The sequence below is a fragment of the Mytilus galloprovincialis genome, chromosome 8 (assembly GCF_965363235.1).
Source record: "Mytilus galloprovincialis chromosome 8, xbMytGall1.hap1.1, whole genome shotgun sequence".
Taxonomy (NCBI): Eukaryota; Metazoa; Mollusca; class Bivalvia; order Mytilida; family Mytilidae; genus Mytilus; species Mytilus galloprovincialis.
The window spans coordinates 5,686,456-5,713,816 of NC_134845.1; the positions used below are offsets into that span (position 1 = coordinate 5,686,456).

A 27,361-nucleotide genomic window follows, 5' to 3' on the forward strand; every position below is an offset into this window, starting at 1 on the left:
CACAGGCACAATAAAAGAAAACAGATTTCGCTATATATCTCTTCGAAATTGGAATTTGTGAAAGAAGAAATGACATGTTATATTTTATCTTACATGTGTACTTTCAATTTCAATATGGTTCTAAATTTAGATTTAGTTTTCCCATAAATTGCGGACGGAATAGAAGACACCTGTTTATTTTCTGCACATGTAGAAAAAGTTGAAAACTGGGAGTTGAATGACATAATTTTTACTTATTTTAAGATAAATGTTAGAATTTTTAAGTTACCGAGTAATTTTTGGGGCATATTTTTTTTATTTTTTGTTTGTTTTCCGTCTTTGTTCTTCCGACTTGTAAGTGTTGCACTAGAGATTAAATTATTCTCTTGGTTATCGTCTGATTTCTTATATGAATATAAATCATGTCCTTAAATTTTCAATTGCACAAAATACGAACATTTCAACGTCTTTTTGATTAAACAATTAAATTCACACGTCTTTCATTAATTATTTGTAACCTATTATAAAACTTTACGTTGAGTACTGTGTTTTTCGTTCAAGACTACGGCTTTTTAAAACGATATTGTTGGGTCAATTCAGGTTTCATTTTAATTAATTTGATATCAATAGAAGAAAATTTGTTACATGTTTATTTGTTTATTTGTTTATAATTTTGTTGTGAGGCGTTTTTTCTTTCTGTTGATATCATAAACACGAAATGCCTTCTCCTACGCGTCTAAAACAAAAAACAAAACAGTGTCTTTAAGTCAGGCTGCACACAGAACAACGTACAGAATGCTGTGATTTCTAATTGGAGTTATTTAGATAATTTCTATGAGGTTTAAGACAGCACAGGCGTGCTTGTTGGATTCATTATAGACCGCAGAAAGTAGTTTCTCTTTGTCCTTTCTTGGAGTAAGGGAGATAACTTGCGTAACTAACGACGAACGTTTTTAATCCCGTATTCCGCTAGAGGCGTGCAATTACGTACACTTCGCCTTAATTAAAGGTATACTTATCCAACAAATTGTCGCCATTCCTTGCCCACTTATTCTTATTTCCGTATGAGTCTGAGTTTCTTCATACACTTGTTAAAACCAGAAGATCAAAGAAGCCAGATCATTTTATTTTACACTCAAATATATTGATGATGCTCTTCCCATTAGCTACCAAAACTTTCACAATTAAATTTCATTGATATAACCTTTTTTCCTAAAAATGTTCATCGGAATATATTTAGACCTAATTGATAAATATTCCTTATCAACTTCACAATTAATACACAATACTCTTGACGTATAGAAAATATATACTTTCACTGTAAATAATCCTAATAACGTGATATAGTACATTGTATTATTTTATTTATCTTTAAGCAGTTACCATTATTGAATTGTTTGATTTTTTCATGTCGGTACTTAAAATAGCCGACTCTATGTTATAATATAGGCAAAAAAAAAATATCGCAATTCAAAAGTCATAAATCGATTTAATTGAAACAAATCGGTATGTTTTTGTCACTATTGGAGACCGCTCTGTTGCCTGGTTTCGCCAAAATCAATTCCTGTTTTGGTGGTAGTTGTCGTCTCATTGTAATCACACCTCATCTTTTTAATTTTATATTAAAGAGAATGGAGGAAAAATTGCTATTGGTCAAGGCTAAAACAAATTAAATAACAACATCAATTTGATTCCAGTTTTCTTAATTTATTTGCGCCAAGGATAAGAAATATTCGTCCATATGAATATAACAACGGCTACATACACTTCTACGGACAGGTTTGCTAAAAGAAAAGAAAAAAAAACTTGATTTAGTTTAATCTAATATAAAAACATATGTAACATTAGGTTATTTTAATACATTGAAATGAAATGTTGAAAAAGCTTGATCAATATACATTGTTGTAATTAGATTTAAATTTAAAATTAAAATAACGTAACGTCATAGGTTGAATTTTTTATGTTTATTACGTTTTTAACCAATCGCAATGCTTTAGGAAATATTACCTAGAAGGCATTAGATTGTGAAACGGTGAATTGAGAACATTTCTTACCATGATCAATATATCGGGTGTCATATGTTGAACAAGATTTGCTCACTCTTCAATTGCACCTTATATCACCCCTTTTTGTTTTCTTTTTTTTTTCTATATTGTATTCACTTATTCAAAATGTAAAATCTCATAAATTTTAAGTCATTTATAGATTTAATAGTCAATTATTAATTTTCAAAAATTTAAATTGTAGAAAAAAATACTACATACAAAAAGCGTTCTTCAATTGTAGATACTAGTAGGTAATATCGTAAGTTTAATATCAAACTATTAAACCCTTTTGATCAAAGGATTTCAGAAAAAGTACAGTTAGATATGATAACTCATTCCAATACTCATTAACATTTTCCTGCTTGTTTAAAATCATTATATTTGCAAAGATGAAAACAATATAACGATGAGAGTAATTATCGCATTTGCACGTACTTGGTTCTAAATCGTCGCGAGTGATCTTGCTGTGCTATGTCCAATACGACAAAAAGATTAATTAAATATTTTCAGAAGTCCAAAACGCAGGTTCATACTAACCCTTGGCACTTCGCAAATATATCGTATTTTGTCATCACAACCTTCATCATCCCACTCCCAGACATTGCTGTTATTTACTTCTATCTCAATACAGTCTTCTTTGGAAGTATCTGTAAACACTGAAACATAAAAAAAAAAGGATTTATCTTAACATTAGTGTTCAGTAACGCTAAAAAACAACACTATTGAAATGCAGAAAAAGAAACATGAAAGAAGACTAACCAATCATTCTGGTCGCAGATAACAGTTTTGATAGACGAAACTGGTGTCGGAATTCAACTAATCAGAACCGTTATATTGTCGATTCAAAAATCACCGGCATGCAAATTTGAAAGCTTACAAGTGGTCTCTTAGTATATATTGTAGCCATTTTACCGAAAACTTGATTGATTGGTTATTCTCACTGCCATACTCATACTCATACAAGACAAGAACAAACTAACAATTACTAAGGGGATATTCATAATCACCAGACAAGGAAACACTGACAATTACCAAGGGGATACTCATATTTACTTGACAAGGAAAAACTGACAATTACCAAAGGTATACTCATGCTCACTAGACAAGGACAAACTGACAACTACCAAAGGGATACTTATACTCACAAGACAAGGAAAAACTGACAATTACCAAGGGTATACTCATACTCACTAGACAAGGAAAAACTGACAATTACCAAGGGTATACTCATACTCACTAGACAAGGAAAAACTGACAATTACAAAGAGGTTACTCATACTCACAAGACAAGGACAAACTGACAATTACCAAGGGTATACTCATACTCACAAGACAAGGACAAACTAACAATTCCCAAGGGGATACTGATACTCACCAGACACGGAAACACTGACAATTACCAAGGGGGTATTCATACCCACAAGACAAGGAAAAACTTACAATTACCAACGGTATACTGATACTCACCAGACACGGAAACACTGACAATTACCAAGGGGGTATTCATACTCACCAGACAAGGATAAACTGTCAATTACCAAGGGGATACTAATACTCACCACACAAGGAAAAACTGTCAATTACCAAAGCTATACTCATACTTACCAGACACGAAAAACTGACAATTACCAAGGGTATACTCATACTCACCAGACACGGAAAAACTGACAATTACCAACGGTATACTGATACTCACAAGACATGGAAAAACTGACAATTACAAAGGGGATACTCATACTCACAAGACAAGGACAAACTGACAATTACCAAGAGTATACTCATACTCACAAAACAAGGACAAACTGACAATTACCAACGGGATACTTATACTCACCAGACACAGAAAAACTGACAATTACCAAGACAATATTTATACTCACAAGACAAGGAAAAAACTAACAATTACCAAGAGGATACTAATACTTACAAAACAAGGAAAAACTGACAATTACCAAGTGGGTACTTATACTCACCAGAAACTGAAAAACTGACAATTACCAAGGGGGTATTCATACTCATCAGACAAGGAAAAACTGACAATTACAAAGGGGATACTCATCCTTACAAGACAAGAAAAACTAACAATTACCAAGAGGACACTCATACTCACCAGACAAGGAAAAATCAACAATTACCAAGATGACACTCAAACTCACAAGACAAGGATAAACTGACAATTACCAAGGGGATACTTATACTCACAAGACAGGAAAAAACTGACATTTACAAAGGGTTTACTCATACTCACCTGACGAGAACAAACTAACAATTACCAAGGAGGTACTCATACTTACCACACACGGAAAAACTAACAATTACCAAGAGGGTATTCATACTCACCAGACACGGACAAACTAACAATTACCAAGAGGATACTCATACTCACCTGATAAGGAAATACTAACAATTACCAAGGGGTACTCATATTCACCAAAATTGACAATTACCAAGATGATACTCATACTCACAAAATAAAGAAATACTTGACAATTACCAAGGGGGTAGTCATACTCACCAGACAAGGAAACACTGACAATAACCAAGAGGGTATTCATACTCACAAAACAAGGACAAACTGACAATTACCAACGGGATACTCATACTCACCAGACACAAAAAAAAAACTCACAAGAAAAGGAAAAACTGCCAATTATCAAGAGGATACTCATACTCACCAGACAAGGATAAACTGATAATTACCAAGGGAGTACTCATACTCACCACACAAGGAAAAACTGTCAATTACCAAAGGTATACTCATGCTGACCAGACACGAAAAACTGACAATTATCAAGGTATACTCATACTCACCAGACACGGAAAAACTGACAATTACCAACGGTATACTGATACTCACAAGACAAGGAAAAACTAACAATTACCAAGGAGATACTGATACTCACACGACAAGGACAAACTGACAATTACCAAAAGTATACTCATACTCACAAAACAAGGACAAACTGACAATTACAAACGGGATACTTAAACTCACCACACAAGGAAAAACTGTCAATTACCAAAGGTATACTCATACTTACCAGACACGAAAAACTGACAATTACCAAGGGTATACTCATACTCACCAGACACGGAAAAACTTACAATTACCAACGGTATACTGATACTCACAAAACAAGGAAAAACTGACAATTAACAAGGGGATACTCATACTCACCAGACACAACAAAACTGACAATTACCAAGGGTATACTCATACTCACAAGACAAGGACAAACTGACAATTACCAAGGGTATACTCATACTCACAAGACAAGGACAAACTGACAATTACCAAGAGTATACTCATACTCACAAGACAAGGACAAACTGACAATTACCAAGAGTATACTCATACTCACAAGACAAGGACAAACTGACAATTACCAAAAGGATACTCATACTCACCAGACACGGAAAAACTGACAATAGCATAAAAAAACGAGGTGACACACAACAGTTTGCAATACATAAAAACGTCTGAGCTAATATCGGGACTTGGCAGACTGACGATTAAATGTTAAAAAAGTAATTAAGGTGGTACCCAACAACTTCACTTAAATTAATTTGGCTCGTTTAATTTTCATAAAATTTTGACAAAGTATTTACAAAGTCCCTTTGACAAAATATAAATACAGTTAACTCTCGTTGTCTCGAACTCGGTTGACTCGAAATGTCGGATGAGTCGAAGTTTTCACGTGGTCCCGAACTTTATTCCATACAAAAGTATGTAATTCGACTCCTGATAAGTCGAAATTGGATGAGTCGAAATTTCGGTTGAGTCGAGCTAAATTTACGGTCCCAAGGTTAACAAAAGCATTCAAAATTCATTTTTTTATCTCGAACTAGTACACATATGTCAAAACATGACCTCCGGGATTTAAATGGATTGAAGAGTTAATCTGACAATACACGTGTTATTAAATTTCCGGTCACTGACCACTGTATTGATTTATGACATGCTATTTCCATGAGTGTTTACCTAAGATTATCTTTTATAGAATTTTTATAAATAATTAGTGATACATTGTTAGTGTTCATGAAAAAGTATTTAAAATGTTTACAAAACAATTAATTTGTGATTTACACTAATGAGCTTGGGTGTGTATAAAGTGAGGATTATGGCTTCCGTTGATGATCACATAAAAACTACTTAAACGGCGTCTTTAATCTTGTTATATTTTCTTTTGAAAAGAAAGAGTGAGATAAAACAAAATGAATAGAAATTTTCTTAAATCTCTTGTATCCGAGAATAAACAATTTTGTCAGCTATAACCGACCTGAATAACGAAACTATCGATTGGAAATTACAAAAAAAAATGTACTCTCTTGGAAAAGCCATAGAATTTTGATTTAATTGAAACAATTGAATAAGTAAAACTAATGTCATTATAATAATAAAAGACTGTGACATACAAATACATCGATCTGAATACTAGAATATCGATCCCCTTGCAATATTCACCCGGATTTATTTTAGCTTTACCAAGCTAAGCAAGAGTTGTGTCCCTTAGATTGTCGAACTTCCGGTGCTCGTTTGAGTCGAACTACGTGTATCTCGAAATATTTCTCTGGTCCGGCTGACTTCGACATAACGAGAGTCGACTGCAATTCAAAATAATTGATACCAACCACTTTATCAGAAAAATTACACTGGTTATATAGCAGTTTTACAAACACTGATACCAACCACTTTATCAGAAAAATTACACTGGTTATATAGCAGTTTTACAAACACTAATTTTGATCACTGAGAAGCTTAATATTTCTTTAACAGCACAACGTAATTGAAACGTTTATCTGATTTTTCAGAGTTATCCCTGTAGTGTTAGGTATGTATCGACATATTATTTCTTAACTGTCCTTGTACAAATTACCAAATTAATCATCTGTTCAAGTAAAATTAAAATGAAGATTTAAGGACTAAAATATATTGATAACCATATAAAACAAGAGTTTTTAAGTAAAATTATTCGTGCACATAACTATAAAGGGTTGAAAACGAAAGCATGAAATATGCATAATACTCGGTTGGCAACTTTTAGGCTCCGCTCGATTTTAGACTGTTTACTGTAATGTTTACTGTAATGTTCTCTCAGATAAAACCACTGATCTGCTTTTCAAGGCTCTGGTCGATTACAGACTGTTTACTGTTGAAGACATAATCTTCTCTCAGGTAAAACAACTGATCTGCTTTTCTAGGCCTCGGTCGATTTTAGACTGTTTACTGTTGCAGACTTAATCTTCTTTCAGGTAAAACAACTGATCTGCTTTTCTAGGCCTCGGTCGATTTTAGACTGTTTACTGTTGAAGACATAATGTTCTTACAGATAAAACCACTGATCTGCTTTTCAAGGCTCTGGTCGATTACAGACTGTTTACTGTTGCAGACTTAATCTTCTCTGAGAAAAAACTACTGATCTGCGTTTCTAGGCTCTGGTCGATTTAAGACTGTTTACTGTTGCAGACTTAATCTTCTATCAGATTAAACTATTGATCTGCTTTTCTAGGCTCTGGTCGATTACAGACTGTTTACTGTTGAAGACATAATCTTCTCTCAGGTAAAACAACTGATCTGCTTTTCTAGGCCTCGGTCGATTTTAGACTGTTTGCTGTTGAAGACATAATGTTCTAACAGATAAAACCACGCACTGATCTGCTTTTCTATGCTCTGGTCGATTACAGACTGTTTACTGTTGAAGACAAAATCTTCTCTCAGGTAAAACTACTGATCTGCTTTTCTAGGCTCTAGTCGATTTCAGACTGTTTTCTGTTGAAGACATAATCTTCGCTCAGGTAAAACTACTGATCTGTTTTTCTAGGCTCTTGTCTATTTCAGACTGTTTACTGTTGAACACATAATGTTCTCTCAGATAAAACAACTGATCTGCTTTTCTAGGCTCTGGTCGATTTTAGACTGTTTGCTGTTGAAGACACCATGTTCTCGCAGGTAAAACTACTAATATGCTTTTCTAGGCTCTTGTCGATTTCAGACTGTTTACCTTTGAAGACATTATGTGCTCTCAGGTTAAACTCCTGATCTGCTTTTCTAGGCTCCACTAAATTTAAGACTGTTTACTGTTCAAGACATAATGTAGACATCGTTATGTCTATTGTTTTTGTGTAATTGGGTTATTGTCTATTTTTTTACATGTATGTAAAACATCTTTATTTATATTTCATGATATCTAAATCTTGCGTTTCTTCTTTATACTTATTGAAGTTTCTCTTTATTACACAACCAATACCATTACAAATTGATCTGATTGAAAACACATTTTAAACCACACATTTTTGATTCAACTACTAGTATCATAGAAGGTAAAACTTACGTGTACCAAATGGAAGATTAGTCAATGACAAAGCACCACCCACAACGGCATATTCATAATTTCCGTCATGGAGAGGACTATGTGCACCTATCCATACATCTACATCGGTTCCTTAAGAATAAAATAATTGCTTTTTGTATCATAGGGAGCTTCTTTATCATATCAAGTTACACAATACAGAATGACTAAAAAGACGACATAACTCGACATTACATAGGTGTTACAGGCACCAGTACAAATGTGTTAATCGAAACGATCGATAGTTAGTGTCTAAACCCACTAAAAACATGATTTGCAATCTTAAATCTCTTGATAACATAAAAGTCGTCTAATCTGTCATGTGACTGAATTTGTTTTATTGCCGATGGTAAAGTTCTGTTTGAATGATAGTTCTCATCGCGGATACTGCATGCATAGCAGTAAACGTTTATCCTGTTGACGCAATCAGTCTTGCTCCGTTCGGAATTTATGGATCCCCAAGGTATTAAAAAAGCAGAAAAAAATATTGGATCCGTCTGCTTGTTTTCAAGATATAAGCCATTGAAAGTTTGGCGGGAAATAATTCTCTCTCATTTTATCAAATATTTAACATCGGCACCCATTTCTTTCAAAAACGTTGAAAGAATTTTTAAGATTTATAAAGATGACATTTAATAATATTATAGGTAATGAAATTATGGAAAGAAAAGAAGAAATTAGTGGGCATTTTTTTTTTATAGCAATACCTGTATAAATCAGTGGACTCCCAAAATTAGGCAAACATTCAAACACAAGAGGAGCAAAAATCCTTAAATGATTTTTTTTTGTATAGATTTTAATCGTAGAAATATGTGAATAATGTAGAATTAACCATGATATTTTGCCGCATTAACGTATATTTGTTTAAAAAAATCTGTTTTTTACACCTCAGATCGGTAACTCTCTTAGATGTTTAGAATTTAGAAGGGCTACTGTTTAACTTTCTGTGGATGTAAATGTTTAAATCTTAGATATGCACCGTTTATATACATGTACCTATTTGAAGTTATTTTCTTTCAGAACTGTAGGTCTTTCTTTTTAACGATCAATCCGGAAAATACCAAGCTTGAATAAAATTTGCTTCATGGCATAAGAAAAATGACCTGTGTAAGGTTATTATGTATCCTCATTAAAATGTAAACTATAATTTACACACAAAAAAAAAACGGTTGTTGCCAAATCAGAGTTTATGTCTTAATCTTCCACCTTCATTATATGTTTATTGCAGAAGATACGATACATTCCTCTTCTTGTTATACCAAAATACAACAAATTGTCATCGACACACATTTCAACTTTCAAAATTGTGTGTTCGTTTTTAATCTGTCAATGATCAAATGACAAAACATTTTCTATAGAACAGCCACGTACTGTACCCTGGGGTGGGATGCTTATAAAACAGAACTTGTATTGCCATACAAAAGAGAGAAAAGTATTATTCTAGATATTTCCTTTAAAAACTTGTTGTTTTTAAAAACTCTTATTTAAAGTTAAAACAATTTTCCTCTATAAACGTATGGTACTTTATACAAATATAAGGACTTTGTTAGCGAAATCTACAAATTTTATTAGATATTATTAATTTTTATTACAATAGATTAATTTACTACATAACAATTCACTTGTGTCTTACTTTATCTAATTATCTAGGTAATGACATCTAACGTGTATATCTTTTTTAGTCAGTGAGTCTTATTTGAAGTTTATAAATGTGCCGTACGGCGTAATTCAATTTTAACGCATCTGAAAAGAATATCCCATTTTAGTTTAATCGGTAAAATAGACAATTTTTAAATGCCTTGACCCTGTAAATAGAGTGGACCTTCTTACGAAGAAGAAAAATAATATGCTTTAACGGTAAATAAGTCAGATAATGTAAAATAAAGTTTTAATTGTCGTATATTACACCTCAGTTTTCTTAATTCAATAAGGGTCTTGCATCTAAGAAGAAATTGTGAAAATATAAACGAAAACTTCGCAGAATTGTAGAAAATGAAATAACATGCAACGCAGCTATGACTTTTCATGGATTACACAGAAATCAATGTTAGCAATATAAAACAAAATACTAGTATACTACTTATTAGGTTGACTTATTTTATATAAAAAAAAACAACACTAGAATTCAAGGCCCTAGCATGGTAAGCAATGTGTGCGTTTACGTAGTGAATTGTATTTTCAGGCCCAACTATGACACTGATTCTAATTCAAGGGGGGGGGGGGGAATCTACGTCATCACGCAGGGTGTCGTCGGCGATTGAAATAGGACCACCATCTTGTCGCTTCAAGGTAAGAATTTGACTTATTATGCCAGTTATATGAGGGTTGTGATTATACAAAATAGTCCACCAAAGACTATATAAAGTAGGAAAATAAATGAGCCATCGCTCAATATTATTGGTTATCTCAATTTTGCAAACACTTCGATACCAGTTTTAGGAATTGAAGAAGATAACCAATTACATTATCCATGACTTACCAAAAGCAAACACACTTCTTACAGCATCAGCTTCTTTTTCATCATTTGGCTTCCATAGATAGGCCCCTGGTGTTTTGGTACATTCCTTCTAAAATTTTAAAATGAGACATTGGTCCATTTTCTTCATCAGTAACTTAGTTCTTGGTTATACAACAAATGATACATTTATTGTATACCTTTAAGTGTCAAAGCATGAACACCAATAACTAAGTTTTAAAAGTATCGCTACTGCAGGTATTGGTAACGACATTTTCCAGTTGTTTTATTTTCTTTTTCTTTTTTCAATTTGTCATTATTTTTAAATTTGTTGTCTTACTGACGTAAGCCCCTTATATGATTTAATTCACAATGCAATAACCTGCTAGTGTGAAGTTTGCAGTATGTAAATGGATGGATGGAAAGCTTCGATGTGAGTGAGTGACACGTGATGAAATGTTTTCGGATTTGAAAATACCTTCATCAATTCTCTCTCTCTCTCTCTCTCTCTCTCTCTCTCTCTCTCTCTCTATATATATTTATATACAAAATGTGTACGGTTAAGTTTCTTATTAAAACATAATGATTTATAGATGCGAATAGTATCTAAGGTTCATTTATTCATTTATTTTCGATAAAGTACGTTGAAAATCATTTCGATAGTAACTGTTATCCATAAAGAATGGTTAATCTTTAGTGCTTACTTAAATGCTTACTTAAATGAAAATGTATTTTAATGGAAGCAATTATTCATTGATTAGTTTTATAATACTTTTTTTTGTTGATGTCAAATAATTCTTGAATCATGCTTCATACTTTCAAAATGTTAACTTCATGTTACAAATTTTGAATGTATATATATACATTGTGTGCAAGAAAGATGTCGAGAAAAGGAATACTACGCGTATAACAAGGGTTAACACGAAACATGTATATCCTTTTGAGTATTCTCATGGGATTGTAGAATAAGATCATATTTCACAAAATTAAATTTGTTATCAACGAATCAAAACAAAGCCTACTATAACAAAAAATAATTAAATTTGATACAACATAAAACATACTAACCAGAGATTCAGACCAACTTAGCTTACCAACCCCACTATATCGGTAGCAATTAGGGCTGGCAGTTTGGTCATTCAACAATCTATATTCTGCAGGGCAATTCGTTGGAACACATGGTGCTATTCAAATGACACAAGATGAGTAAATTTTTTAATGAACAGCAGCAACATAAAATTTAACTGGTACTTAAACATTACAATTTAAAAAAAAAAATATCATGGAAAAAAAAACAATTTCGGCAAATGAACCCCTAGTTCATTTGAAGACTAACACACGGAGAATAATCTATATAAAATGTTTGTACTATAAAGCACAGTTGTTGACAAATACAGTTGGGTGCAGACCAAATATTACATAATGTAAACGCACGTTAACACCGCGTGCACATATTTCGTTAGTTAACTTCAAATTTCACGTTTACTAGTCACGAACGATCCTATAATTATGTTAACGCGGTCAAAATTTAAATTTCTAATGTCATTCAGATTTTACGCGCGTTTTTCTCTTTGTCCGTTTAGTCAGCAGTAATTAAATGGGCGTTTCTTCAGATTTCACGAGTTTATTTTAGCGTGCAATTAAAAATAAACGGGCGTTTATTTCAGATTTCACTAGTGTATATTTACGTGCACCTGAAAGTAAACGCGCATTTACGTTTTGCATTAACTACAGGTATAAATAAGAGAATAAACTTCGTGCACATTTGTACATTTTGTTATTTTGTTATTTTGTTTAAATGATTTTTATCTTAATATTTTACGTATATGTGTTTAAAACCGTGCAAATTCACAACACAAATATTAAAAAAAAATATATATACCAAAATCAAATACTAATACTGCAAAATTTTGTGTAAAAATGAGAATGGAAATGGGGAATGTATCAAAGAGACAACAACTCGTCCAAAGAGGGGAATGTGTCAAAGAGACAACAACTCGTCCAAAGAGGGGAATGTGTCAAAGAGACAACAACTCGTTCAAAGAGTGGAAAACAGCTGAAGGCTACCAATGGGTCTCCAATACAGCAAGAAAATCCTACACCCACAGAGGTACTTCGGCAGGCCCCTTTACATGTACAATTATGTTGTATACAATATCATGAGTAATTGGTCAACATTCTTTACGGCAGAGTTAACTAAGTTATGCTTCAAGAAATAAATGAATGACATAGCGTACAAACATTTAGTTTCATGTCTTAGAACATTATCGCGGCTTTTCATCTAAAAGTTTTTTTTTTGTCAATCTGTTTTAATGCGCGTTTACTACAAATTCAGAACAAACAGTAAACGTACGTTTTCCTTTTACAAAATTAGAAGTCTCGCATTTTTTGTGTTAACGCGGAGGTAAACGCGAAAGTACACCTACTTTTACTTTTTATGTCAACTAAAATTACTGAGTTAACGCAGAGTTAACGCGGCTTTTAAATTAATGCACGCGAGTAAACTAAGCGTTAACTTTCCCGCCCGTCTACATGTAATGCTTGGTCTACACCCAACTGTAAATAGTGCAATACATAACTTGTTTAAATTTGTCACAAGTTATAAATACTCCTTTGCAATGTTTTTATCGTGAATAAATGTAACATGGACAAGTATGTTGCACAACACTCTATCATATATTAACACCGTGCTCATGACAAAAGCAGACAATCTACCGTGGCGATTATGTTTTTGTTTGCCATTTTTATGCGTACGACACCAATCAAGTTACGTGATAACCTATTCTGTATCAATCTAGTATAATAGCTGAATGATATTTACGACTAAAGATTGGAGAAGGCTTATGATAATCCTTTCTAGCTTTAATGTTAGACAATAACTTGATGCTTTATCCACTAAAAGCTTTAGCTAACATAATGATTATGGTTAGGAAGGAACGGCTTATGTGCGATAAAGAGTGGCATGTTTGAATACACATTGTGTCAGTTTTCATATTTAATGTACTGTTAGAAATCAGTGAGGAATGAATGGTTTCAGTATTGACGAACTGTAATTCTGTAATAATTCTTGGTATGTTTGAAGTCGAAGCCGAAAAAGAATGCAATTTGTCATCTCAATTAAATATATAAAGGCAAAGATCTATTACTAGTATCCCCAAAAAAATGAAATGATGATTTTGTAGCCGATTGATTTCGCGGACTTTAGACGTCGCCGACGACGGCAGAGCCACCTAATTAATCCTCCCTTAATATTGTTGCTGATAGAACCTGACGACAACGAATGTTTCTAAAGACTTGCTTTCCAAAAAATACTTACTTGTTGTTTGTACAGCGGCTTGTGTTGATGGAACAGTAACCAAAACAGGTGTTGACACAACAGGTATGGGTGCAACAGCACTACTTGATTCACTAGTAACAGAACTCATCATTGGCATCATAATCATCGGTATCATTAGTAACGCTAGGGCTAACAGGGGATTAGGAAGTAGTCCAAAATCTGACCCTGTGCCTAATCCAGAACCATCCACAAATGAGGTTTCTGAAAGAAAAAAAAGAAACATATGATTATTTCATAAAACGCCAAGATGAATTGATGATCTTTTGAAAGCATTCTTCAGAATTTTACCCGCTTACCCTTCCTTGAGAACTTCACTCCAGTTTTACAGTTTGATGCGTGTTTCTCAGTCATTTCAGTAAAGTTTGTCGTTTGCGTATTAGCACGTCTTTCCTTTTGGTATCCCCCGCGTCTCTTCTATTTTTGGCATTTCAAGTTTATCGAATAACTTCGTATGTGTTTACCGTTTACGTCGACTTGATACACAACCATTATTTATTGTTTTGTTGGAATATTTGTTATTCAGGTAAATTAAATGGATATATTACATGAATTTGAAAACTAGGTGTTAACACACAAACAGCACAAACAGCATACGAAAATATGCACTGGAATATAGAATTGTAGCATGTTTTTCTAAAACACAAATATGACAAAATTTACAAAAGAAGTAGAGAACATACGTCTAGTTTGGAAACTGAAATAATAGATAGGCTTCCATTATAAAAAAAAATAAAAAATATATAGATTCAGATCGACGCCCGGTCACTAATCTACGTCCGTTCCACAATTCGACGTCTAACTCTGACGTAATAATAAAATAACAATGCAAATCGACGACCAATTTTTGGATCCTCTTATAAACTTCTTTTTTGTTGTTCTCTAATCGACGTCCAGTTGTTGGCCTCTATAGTCGACTTCCGTTCTATACACATGCCGCAATTGCGTCATAACTTTATTAAATAATAATATTTTTATTACATTTCACATTTAGCTATATAACTGATCTTCCCTGACGGATATATTTTGTTTGTGTTTTAAATGTTTTTGCCTGTACCCTATGCATAGACCTATGATTTATCATAATGTGTAATGTTGCAAAAGGTATACAAAGCGATTCATACTAAGCCAAAGTAGTAAAACAGGAACGAAAGATACCAGAGGGACAGTCAAACTCATAAATCGAAAATAAACTGACAACGCCATGGCTAAAAATGGAAAGGACAAACAGACAAACAATAGTACACACGACACAACATAGAAAACTAAAGAATAAATAACATAAACCCCACAAAAAACTTCGGGTGATCTCAGGTGCTCCGGAAGGGTAAGCAGATCCTGCTCTAGTAACTTAGATTTGTATAAAGTAACCCGTTTCTGAAATATGAATCGATTATGTATAATTTTACCTCTAGTTCCACTGTCATCGATAAAAAAAATATCTGTCTGCTGGTCGATTGGATTCTGTTCCCGTATGATCAGTCCTTTGTATTGACTAATATTTAGGAATACCACAATTATTAGCAGGTTTAGCTGTAATTAAAACTGATATTATATATGTTTTTATAACTTTACATCAATAATAAACAAAAAACAAAAAAATTTATTGATTTTAAAAGATATTGCAATCGTGTCGATTCAGCACATTATGACCACGACACGATAAAGCAATTTTACAATTCAAAGTTCTGTTAGCTTTTAGTGACGGAGCATACACATTGTCGCATTATCACGATATATACAAATTACAAAATGTGTTTTAAAAAAGTAAAGTTCCCTTATATAATCAATTCTAGAGTTTGAAATTATGACAGCAATAAATACGAGCAACAGCTTATTCCAACAAAATTTAAAACTATTCAACAATTCAGTAAACCACACAATACAGTCATACATGTAAGACATATAAACACGCCATGAAAGTATCATGCCAAGAAAAACAGAGTTTGAACAAAAGAAATAAAACTATTCGAAATTATAATCTGAAGGAAAAGCAGCCAAAATCATTGTAACGAGTAAAGATTCGTCATTTAAAAATTCAAAAGCTAAACAATTAAGGCTTTGTCAAAAATAGCAATTTAAGTTTTTTTTATTCAAAACACCTTAGCGATTTAGCAATATGACGCAAAGAACATACTCTGGTACATACAACAGGCAGCTCCGACAAATGCCTAATTACCGTTGAAATGAACAAAAGTCTGCGATGAAATTTATTCTCATCGTTTTATAAAAACTTATGAATTTGGAATTATCAACAGATTTATGCATCTAAAAATTTGGGCCAAAAAATAAGGACTTTAAACTAATATGTTCATTTTTAATTTTTGATTTCCTAAATAATTTTAAAAACGATGAAATAAAAAAAAAAGTTGTATTATTGATATAAATTATTTTACTAACCTTATATTTCACCATCCTCTCAGGCTTGCGTTCTGAAGAAAACATTAGGACAACCTGAATGTTAATAAATATATAGTATGCATATAAAGCTAGGACACACCTACGCACATCAATGTGTTTAATTACCCAATCGCTTTGCTTTTCTTATCATGAGTATGCCATCCTGATTTGATTGATGACTTTTATTTTGTTTGTCAATATCTATTTTCAGCTGTGATGTCACCAACTGTCTCGGCTACGGACTATACAGGAATGGTATGAAATCATGTAACAAATATTTATCAGATGCAAAATCAAATATTTCAAGAATGATGTATAAATTATCTATAAAAAATAATGTTTAAATTGAGTAGTATTAAATCAACTTCAAAATTATGTTTTTTTAAGTTGAAATAAAATAGAAACAAGATGGCCAAATTGATATATAGAATTACCCCCACCCCCACCCCCACCCCCCCCCCCTTTTAAGCACTATAGAACATTTTTTATTGACACTTTTCTTTACATAAAAAATCACCTGCTTTTGTATCCCCTCCATCATATTGCACCATAAAACGATGTCTATTGAAAGTTTCTTTATTTATAACATCAAATGCTGATATGTCCCTCCTTAAGCTCCATAGAAAATTCTCCTTTGATAATTACTTGTTACATAATCTACTTATATTATGATACAAAAGGTTTAACGTAAATTGTAAGATGCTGTAAATGCAATGGTTAATCATATATACAGGCTCTTTTGATCCTCTAGATTTAATAGACATTAGAAAAATATTTTTTTTCTTTTTATTGTATTTTAGGTTTAAATGTGCTTTTGATTGGCATATCATCTATGGTTAACAGTTATGACTTCTAACAATGAATTATCTGCAACTGAATTAAAGCAAAGATTTTAAAGGTGTTAACATGTAATGAGTAAGATGTACATGAATATGTTGTAATCTGATAACTTATTTTCTATTTTTAAAATGTACCAGGAAGATCTGATAAAGTTATTGAACACTTCGTTAGGAAACTTGTATGATGCATGTATAACATGAAATGTCGTGATAAAATACGGAAGTTGGCACAGATCGGACAAAAATAAAACATCCTAAAAAACGGGTAATAAGATATTGATATTTATACGTTAAAATGAAAAAAAATTGTTAGAATTTGACATTTATGGGAAATTACTCCTATCAGAAGTAGTCCGACAGTTTTGACGAAAATAAACAGAGGACGGAGATACTCAACATTCTGAACATTTTGGTTCCTTTCCGATTGTCTTTATTCAAACGATTTTTTAGACACTAGAAAAAACTTGCATTGTATCGATTTTAGCATTATCGATTATCTATTTTTTGTCAATATTTTATTCTAAGGCATTGCATTTTACATCCCAAATAGACCAACATACGAGATTTTGGCGAAACCAACATACGAGATTTTGGCGAAATTGACCAAACTTATATTTTACAGCCATGTTCCATCTAAAGCCATGTCGTCAATCTTGTTTGCCAGGTTACGTCATTAGACACATTTTTCTGAAACTAAAGCCCCTTATGAATTTTATTTTAATTGGGTCCTGTAGTGTCAAAGGAGACGAGTATTGCAAAGGTAAACGACGACGGTTGAAGATGGACGACAAAGGACCATGTTCGTTTTTCTCTCTTGATTTTTTGCAAGCAAGTAATCGGTTTTTGTATTCCTTAACAGTAGTTCTTAGTTACTATGTAAACTCTTAAATAGGAAATGTGGCACACATGGTCATAGATTTTCTACAAAATTCACACACTTACTTGACTTGATGAAAAAAAAGAAAATATGACAAAATTTTGGTTGCTACGCATACCAGTGAGCAACCGATGACCAGTTTACCCCCTACTGGATGTCCATAATTTCAACCTAAAAAGGTTAATTTCGAAATAATTTTTATATATATATTAAAAAAGAGAAACAAATATTTTCATGATTTCTTGAAATATATTTCTTTTACTAATATGATTTAACAACTGTTATGGTTATATCAATTTTCAATCGTAATCACATTAACCAACCCCCACCTTTTTTTGTGGTATTCATTTGGTATAAAATCTCCTTTTGAGTGAACCACAAATTCATAAAAAAAAAACATAGTCTTATCTTATAAATAACACTTATGTCTTACTATTTTGGTTCCTTGAATACAAAAATTTTTAAATGCCTTACTTTCATTTTTCTATAAAATGAAATTTGGCACAATTTTGATTAAATTGTTTCAAAACGTAATTCTGCAGTTAGAAAAATGATAAATAATACACAATTTGTAGAAATTACTTACATTAAGATTTTAAACGTATTCATGTATAACAGCATTACAGTTTTAACTGTGTTGCTATGGAAACAATTAAATGATGATACACAAATTTGAAACAATTTTGAAAAAAAAGTTTCAGATTGTTTCTCATGTGTGCACAAAAGAGGGAAAACTAAATCAACTTACAATGAATTAAGTTTCATTGTATAAATACATATTGGTGTATAGTTTTGCTAGTTTAATATTTTCAAAAAATGATGTTACCAACTGAAGGAAACAAAGCACAAGTTCTCTGATCTGGATGAAAATGCTGATTATGAGAAATAGCGATTTTTTTCAGGAAAATGCAAATCATATGGAGCCACCGATTAAGCGGTGTTCAGAAGACTATTTGGATGCACCATAGCAAACAGTTCCTTTTTGATTTTGATGTTTAAACAAAGTCTACATTGTTTCAAGGAAGCTATTTAACCAGAAGTTGCACAGGGTGAAGTTGAAAGTACCCCTCCGTAAATTTTACGGACCCCATCACGAGTTGGTTGACCGTAATGGAATAACCGTTTCACAGATGATATCGGATATGTTCCTTACGTCGTAACCTCAATTCTTTTCCCTTTTCACGAGTGTGACCTACCGAATAAGACTTTTTATCGGGATTGTAATAACATGACGATACGACGGGTTCTTAAAGTGGAGCTGGATATGCCTTCCCTTCCAGAGCAGCTAGGATCAACCCCAGTTTTTGGTGGGGTTTGTGTTGCTTAATCTTTAGTTTTTATGACATGTGTTCTATATTTTTTTTGTCTCTTTCATTTTTAGCCATGGCGTTATCAGTTACTTTTCGATTGATGAGATTGACTATCCCTCTAGTATCTTTCGACTCTCTCTTTTAAACATTTAACAATTTGCATGAAAATTTTCTTTCTCTACGAAGTTTCGATGTCATTTGTTTTTGCCTGCGGAGTTTCCATATCAATCATGCCATCTCCTATAGCTACCTTTTCACTTCCTATTTTTAAACTAGGTATGTATGTCAATATCATTGATCTATATACACCTGTAAATATTCCATACCTTGAATTCAGGGAATAGTGAATCTTTCTTGCTTATATCATATATTCCTTTAATATATCCTGTTTGAGACAGTGAACATTCACTTTTGCATAGTAAGCGTAGATGTGATACTTTTTTGTTTAACAGATTGTGTTTGTGGTTTCAACCAATAATTGTTGAATATCTTTTTTTTACATTTTTTTAAATATACTTTTTTTATTTTTGACAATGTTTCCAATAATTTTAGTTTGTTTATAGATATTATTTGAAAAAAAAGGTTTTATTAACTGTAAAATGCGAAAATAGAATACGACTTGTAATTATAATTTTTTTTTTAAATGGAAGAATAAAAGAATATAAAATAGATCATGTTGTTTTATACATACTATTGACCAGTTACTACATTCCAATTTTTTTGGAGCTAATTTTTCTTGTCTCTTTTTATAAGTATTAAAAAACACCGATTTAGTATTGTTCAGTGACTATCTGAATTCACCATATTAAACAGTTCTTTGATGATTTAAATATATAAACAAAGTCTACATTGATACAGAATTAACAATTTGGACTAAACGTTTTCTTTTTCCACGAACATTCGATTTTATGTTTTCACCTGAAGTGTTTCCGTGTTAACCATGTTTTCATTTGTCACAATTTGTCTGATCTTTTTATATGTCAACATCCTTAATTCAGTCACGATATAAAATACCAAATTAACAATTTGGATGAAAAATTTCTTTTTCTACGAAGGTTCGATTTTATTTGTTTTCACCTGTGGTAATTCTGTACTAACCATGTTTTCATTTGTGACAATTTGTCTGCTACCTTTTTTCAAGAACGACGTGCTGCGGGAAAATACATTGTTCGCTTAATTTATCTCGCCTTTAATTTGTTTTTGGATATTGTTTAAAAACACCGATTGAGTAGTGTTCGGAAGACTATCTGGACTCACCATATTAAACAATTCATTGTTGATATAAATATTTTAACGAAATCTACATTCTTATACAATTAATAATTTAGACGATAAATTTTCTTTTTTAACGAAGGTTTAATTACATTTGGTTTACCTTTTTTGCTGTTATCACTATTCTAGAATTTTCATTTTTATACACATTTTAACCTGCCTCAGGAATGACAATCTTTCGATAATATTAATTAGCGTATATGTATTATTTGATTAATAGGTGGTTTGATAAACTGTGATTTGCGAAAATACGAGTTCCGATTTTCGCAGAAAAGAAGGAGAAAAGAATCATCCATAGTTTACGTCGTTAACTTTAGGATTAAACGCCTTTTTAAAGGAATTTATTGGTGTATAAACTCGACCAATTCACTCACAAACAAATAAAAGTCTAAAGAACTGGGTCCAGTGTATACACCAATAAATTCCTTTTAAAATGCGTTTAATCTTTATAATTCATTAAAATTGTAGATAAGGAATATATTTTTCAACATTCGCTACCTCTATCACACGTAAATTGTATATTTGTGTAATTGAATAGGCCTGGCGCATGAATAAATTTGGTTTACTCAAAAATATGTACTCAATGAAATTTGCTATCTGATAAAAAATAAAGTACAAAAACTCATATTATCATTCACACGATGTTTTAGTGTTGTTTTTTTTAAATACATAACGAATAACTTGCAATGAAAATAAATTTTGTTTACGTCGGTGTTATTGTCGCCACCATTTTGTTTACATTGGTTATGAAAAGAAGTTCGGTCAACGTGGTCTATCGAATAATAAACAACGTCAAGTTCAAATCCCGGAAGTGCTTTCGACCAATCATATCAACGTATTTCCTATTATGCAAATCATATAAGAATGATTTCATTCTCTTGACCAGTTACAACAGTACTATTTTCTTAATTTTCATTGAAAAGCTTTTGAGCTTAAAATGTTTATAAAACTTGTAAAATAATACCATTTTAAAGTGCAGAAAATGTCTCGTCCATATGGACAAAAAAAATGCCCAAATATAAACATAAATTGCCAATTGAGCTTTGCAAATAATACCCAGAAAGAAAATGTTTAGTTTTGTATGTAGCTCTTCCTCTTTCTCATTCAACTTTGTACTGTTTTTCAATGAAATTGTTCAACTATAACTTTCCACACAATTTTTTAATGGAGATAAAAATCTGTCTATGTTCTTTTTATTTCAAAACCACGTATGTAATGCTGCCAGGGTCTCATTGTACTCTAAACTGCTGTGATTTATACCTTGTACTACTTTTTTACGATGACTTGCATACAAAAATCATGATAGTTACATGATTTCCTTCTTTTTTTTAAGTTTACCTTCCTAATGTATGATTTTTATTTCTCAGAAAGAACTTAAATCATTTAAAGCAGACAAGTCCACATGAATTAATTCCTTGCATTGAATATACGCAACACAAATCCATATACCGGTTGCAGTTCACTGCTCCATTGTCGTACACGTGTACATGCAACACAACTGATCCTTGAAATTGTTCTCAAATAAAAAGCTACATAGAAATTCAAAACCACTTTTTGATAACTGTTGGATATTTTTACTAGTCCGCCCCAATTCCAGTAAACATCATATCCTTTCGTTTCACTGTTGTTATATCCCAAAAAAATATCAGTATTATGTCCAACCCATAAAGATAATTCAATTCAGAATAATCTTTTTAACAATACTTTTAACAATAAGAAAATATTCAAAAAAATAGACTATGTTGTTTCACTCTATGTTTTTTTCATACACCGGAAACTTAAGTTGTGATACATGACTGGTATGTTGGACATATCTCGATAAAACAAAGGAAGTGAAAAGGTAATATGTATGCCCGCACAATAAATGTTGCTTGAATAAGATAGAAGACAAACTGTCACATATCCAAACATGGTGTATACAAAAAAGATAAACAGCATTTTTCGCATAAATTGTTTCATTGCGTAATAATACAGACTTCGTTTAAATATTAGAATTAACAACTAACGCTAGATATGTTGATTCCATAAAGACTGTTGAACAACACTTTATCGGTGTTTTGTATACGAATAACAAATTATTAAGAAAAACAGGATAAATCATAAGTAGTAGTCAGCACTTCGGTGTTGACATCAATATCAATTATATAGTCATTTTTATGATTGTCCAGTTTCAAAACTTTGAATTTTTCAAAAAAAAACAAGGATTTTCTAATACCAGGAATAGATAACATTTATGGTCCTCAATGCTCTTCAACTTTGTACATGTTTGGCTTTATATCTATTGTTATCTGAGTGTCACTAATGAGTCTTATGTAGACGAAATGCGCGTCTGGCGTATTAAATTAGAATTCAGGTACCTTTGATAACTATAAATTAAGCAAACAATTTTTTTTATAAATATTATTACTCTTTGTAACAGCTTCTTGTATCATTTTTAGTATTTGAACCGTTTGTGTTGTTCAAGTATATCTTTTTATATACAAACTTTAGACTTCAGTTTACTAGAATATTCAATTTAGTACGTAAACATTTTATGATTTGTACATATTTTTGTGAAAGAGCCAGCAGCTACACATATCTTATGGTTGTTTTTCTTTTACACTTTTTTTGTGAAAGAATCTTCAACTACAAGAAGATTCTGAAATATATTGCTCTTTTAATCTTTTTTTTCATTATTGTACAAATACTTTTATTTGATGTTTGTTGTTTCTTTGTTTCCATGATTTACTCTCTATTATGGTTTGTCACGTGTTTTCTTGTATTAAATTGTTGACTTACGGAATGTCCTAGGTTGACGAGTTTAATCAAATCGTGATCCCGCAATCTTTATCAAGTAACAATGACTTCATAATTTTTCCAATGCGACATTCTTGTACGCTTAATTTGGGAAAATAAATGGACTAATAATTAAGTCCAAATGTTCAACATTGCAAACATAACTAACAATAAACAACACAATAAAATTCAGAATGGATATTGGAAATGTGTCAACGAGACAACAACTCGTCATAAGAACAGAAAATAAACGCTTGCATGGTTGGAAACAGAGTTTTTTTCTGTACCATCATGATCTATCGGTGGTCATATTTGTGCTTTTGAGAAAATTTGTTTGCGTGTTTTATAAACCGATAATGACTTTTCCATCATGGATATATTTTTATAATTACACATATATTGCTGTGAACTTATTTAAATTAACTTGATGCCAATATATCTTTCCATAATTCAAATTATGACATATACATTCATTAATCTTAATATTTGTTTATGGAATTTATAAATTAGTACTAGCCATATACTAGACTGGGTATCATTGTCATTGCACAACTATACAACAGACTCTCAATGACCGTGATTAAGGTCAATAAATGTACGGCTTCAACAATGAGAACAACCAATGCGACAAAGTCATCTATGAAAGTCTCTGACATAACAAATGAGCTACATTTGTAATGCAATCGCAAAAATAAATAAATAGTAACACTAGCCTGATTGATAACAAAACGATAAACGAATAATAAAAAATGAAGGTCTTCAACAAACAACCCCAATTTTAATAGAATGTCCTTGTTTGGCTTGAATGTTTGACTGATCCGCACACAACTACTGCTTACATTCTCGATATATTCATATTTTATCCTAAATATATGTAATCGAACTGTTTTATATAAAATTTATTATCTAGTGTTTTTTCAACATCATATATTCACCCTCTATTAATTTAAAAAACGTATTTAATATGAAAAAAGCTGCAACTGACTCTTTATGTCTGTATAAAACTTCTCCCTTAAAGCACATGTACAATGACTCATCGTCTTCTTTTAAAATGTAAAAAACAATATCTTCGTAGAAAATTGGACTTAGAGTGGAGCATAAAAGGTTATTTTATAACATGCTGACCACTATATGGACCAAAACACTTTTAGGCAGTACATTATTCAAACAATGACCGATGGTGAAACAAAAAGGTTATATCATGCAAGGAATATGTGATTGTCCAACTCACAGATAACGTAGAGAGCTCTCCAACACGCTTCAACGAGTTGCAACCGCCAATGATTTGAATAAAAACTGAAGCAAATGAATCTGGCGGCACATCTGCATATAACAATTTATGCTCGATCTCTTTTTTTTCTCTTTAGCAAGAAATCCTCTGTCAGTTTTAAATATTTACACAAACAATACAATCACTAGGGGAACAATTCATATTAATGTGGCAACTAAGGAATCAATATGACTTACCTTCATGTGTAAGTAACTGTCAACCGCATTTTAACACATCATATTAACGCGTGTCGTTTTAAAATCTCTGACCAGAAATGAAAACTTGACATTTGATTTTCCATTGTACTTTATTAGTATAGTATATATTAAAATCAACTATTTATTTCATTCTTAGTGGGTTTTTTTTTTTCAATTTGAATACAAGCTTCGTATTTGTATTTCATATTGAAATTGTATCGTGGTATTATAAATCGTTGTTCAATCAGGTTTAATTGACTTGCATAACTATCGCTAGATAAGATAAGATAAGAAAACTTTATTTTGATTCGGCATGAGTACAAATAAGCAACACAGGCTGTAAGGAGCTTTTGACCGAATATAAAAATATATAAATTACATAAAAACAGTGCAGTTTGACATATATAACCTGTAATACAAAGTTGAAATCTCACATACAAAGCATGCAATAAAAATAAGCAACAAATTTTCGAATGAAGTAAAAACATGCTTGACCAGAGCAACCAAAAGCAGCATACATAATAAATAGCTCAAGAATTATTTGCAAGCAGAACAGCGAGATTCCAAACCGTTCCAGGACTGAACGAGACTTTTAAAATGTGAAAAACTGTTTTCAGTCCTGAAATGGTTTGGAAGGCTGTTCCATTAAGTAGCATCAGCAAACTTGAACGATTTTTTACCGTAACGGGTTGGCTTTACCTGTGGAATTGCAAGAATATTTACATACCTGAAAGAATATTTCGATTTTTTGACATTCACTAAATTTTGTAAGCACACAGGAGCTATGTTGTTTATAATTTTATCGCTGACAGCAATATATGTATACATAGCATTGTGTGTGTTTTAAGGATGTAGTGACAACATTTCTTTGGTTTCTGTATATCCAAAATCTTAAACCGCCATTTAAAATCACTAGTTTCAATGTATCAGTATTGTCTGTTCGGAATTCCGTGTCCTACATGCTTTACGACTTCGAACTCTGTTAAAGGTTCAAGTTTTATTTTCTAAGAGTTACTGATTAGATTTTCTTTGTAGTTGGAATATACCCGTCTGGAATTCAGAACTAAACCTATTTTCGTTGATATTTTGTTTTGTTTATTCTACAAAACCAAACCGTCAGAAATTTGGTTATTCTATGTCAAAAGTAATGTTTTCTCCTAATCTATGGCAGATTTATAAATAACGTAATTTTCCGGGTAAAATATAACGTCACAATAAAATAATGCCACATTAAGTCTTCGCCGACTTCAGCAAAGATTTAACGACCGTGCAACGGCTGTATAGCCAGTCAAGGTCGTTAAAAATTTCCATTTGCAAAGGCTCTCCAAAGTTTACTGAAGTCATGTGTTTAAGATACTCAGGAACACACTTTCCGTTTTCCCACAAAATCATTATGCCGATTGTTTACAGAATGATGTGATCTTTTATTTAGAGGACGGATAATAATTATTAAATGTGCCGTTCGAATTCCGTGATAAAGAAAGGCAAAGCTGTTTTAGTAGTGGGTATTTTAGGAATAAAGTGATAGTAAACAATTTAGCGTCTACGGCTAGCAAAGTCCTTAAAGTGAGAAAATGAAATTACAGGATACCACCAAGTTGACTATAAACGATTGATTAACGATAAAAAAAATACTATGTGAAAATTCAAACTGTTTAATTTTCTTTTTATATATAAAAACTGCTTTCTTTTATGTTAATGGACTTTTTTCTGGTTGTTTTAATCAATTGATTAAACTGGTACCATACACAGATTTAGAAAAGCTAATTTCGGTATTATGGTATAACACTTTTACACTTTTTTTATGTTTGAGCTCATGAATGATTGGCCATTATGGAATTTTTATTTAACAAATGATAAAGACATGCTCGCGTTGTCGTACATTTCAACTTTAGAGGAAGACGTGTTGGTGACCTTCTGCTGTTGTCTGTTGGTAGGGATGTTGTCTCTTTGACACATTCCCAATTTCCATTCTCAATTTTATTATTTAACACAAGTTAGTGCTCGTAGGTGTACTGCCTTGTTCTACATTTGCACAAAATCGGCCATAGATTCGGAAAGAACAAAAATCCGCCATAGATTAGGAAATTACAAAACTTGCCATAATTTAGAACTTTAGAAAAATTAAAATTGAAACTTTACGGGTACCCCTTTTGGTTGTACTTTGATATATGTGATTAAAGGGATTATTATCTACAATATTGTGTCACAGGTTTTGGATAATTTGTTTTTAAATGAATTTAAAGGTGTCAAAAGAT

General features: G+C 31.9%; 1 protein-coding gene across 1 annotated transcript; it reads right to left on the minus strand.

Annotated features, from left to right (window-relative positions):
* Positions 1-1,675: 1,675 nt before the first annotated feature.
* On the minus strand, positions 1,676-16,910 carry LOC143043088 (uncharacterized). The gene is made up of 8 exons (XM_076215559.1): positions 16,564-16,910; positions 15,573-15,696; positions 14,146-14,367; positions 11,898-12,013; positions 10,854-10,941; positions 8,357-8,467; positions 2,562-2,680; positions 1,676-1,763 (listed from the first exon to the last, which is right to left on the minus strand). Exons 1-8 carry the CDS (start codon positions 16,606-16,608, stop codon positions 1,749-1,751), a joined length of 840 nt encoding a protein of 279 aa, XP_076071674.1. The 5' UTR covers positions 16,609-16,910; the 3' UTR covers positions 1,676-1,748.
* Between the last annotated feature and the right edge of the window lie 10,451 nt (positions 16,911-27,361).

Bases quoted from the DNA above. Each gene is read 5' to 3' on its own strand.
- LOC143043088 (XM_076215559.1), bottom strand. From the start codon at position 16,608: ATGTTTTCTTCAGAACGCAAGCCTGAGAGGATGGTGAAATATAAG. The intron at 10,942-11,897 runs GTTAGTATGTTT...TTAAAATTTTAG, and splicing joins TAAGTTGGTCTGAATCTCTG to AAGGAATGTACCAAAACACC. The intron at 8,468-10,853 runs GTAAGTCATGGA...TTTATTCTTAAG, and splicing joins AAGAAGTGTGTTTGCTTTTG to GAACCGATGTAGATGTATGG.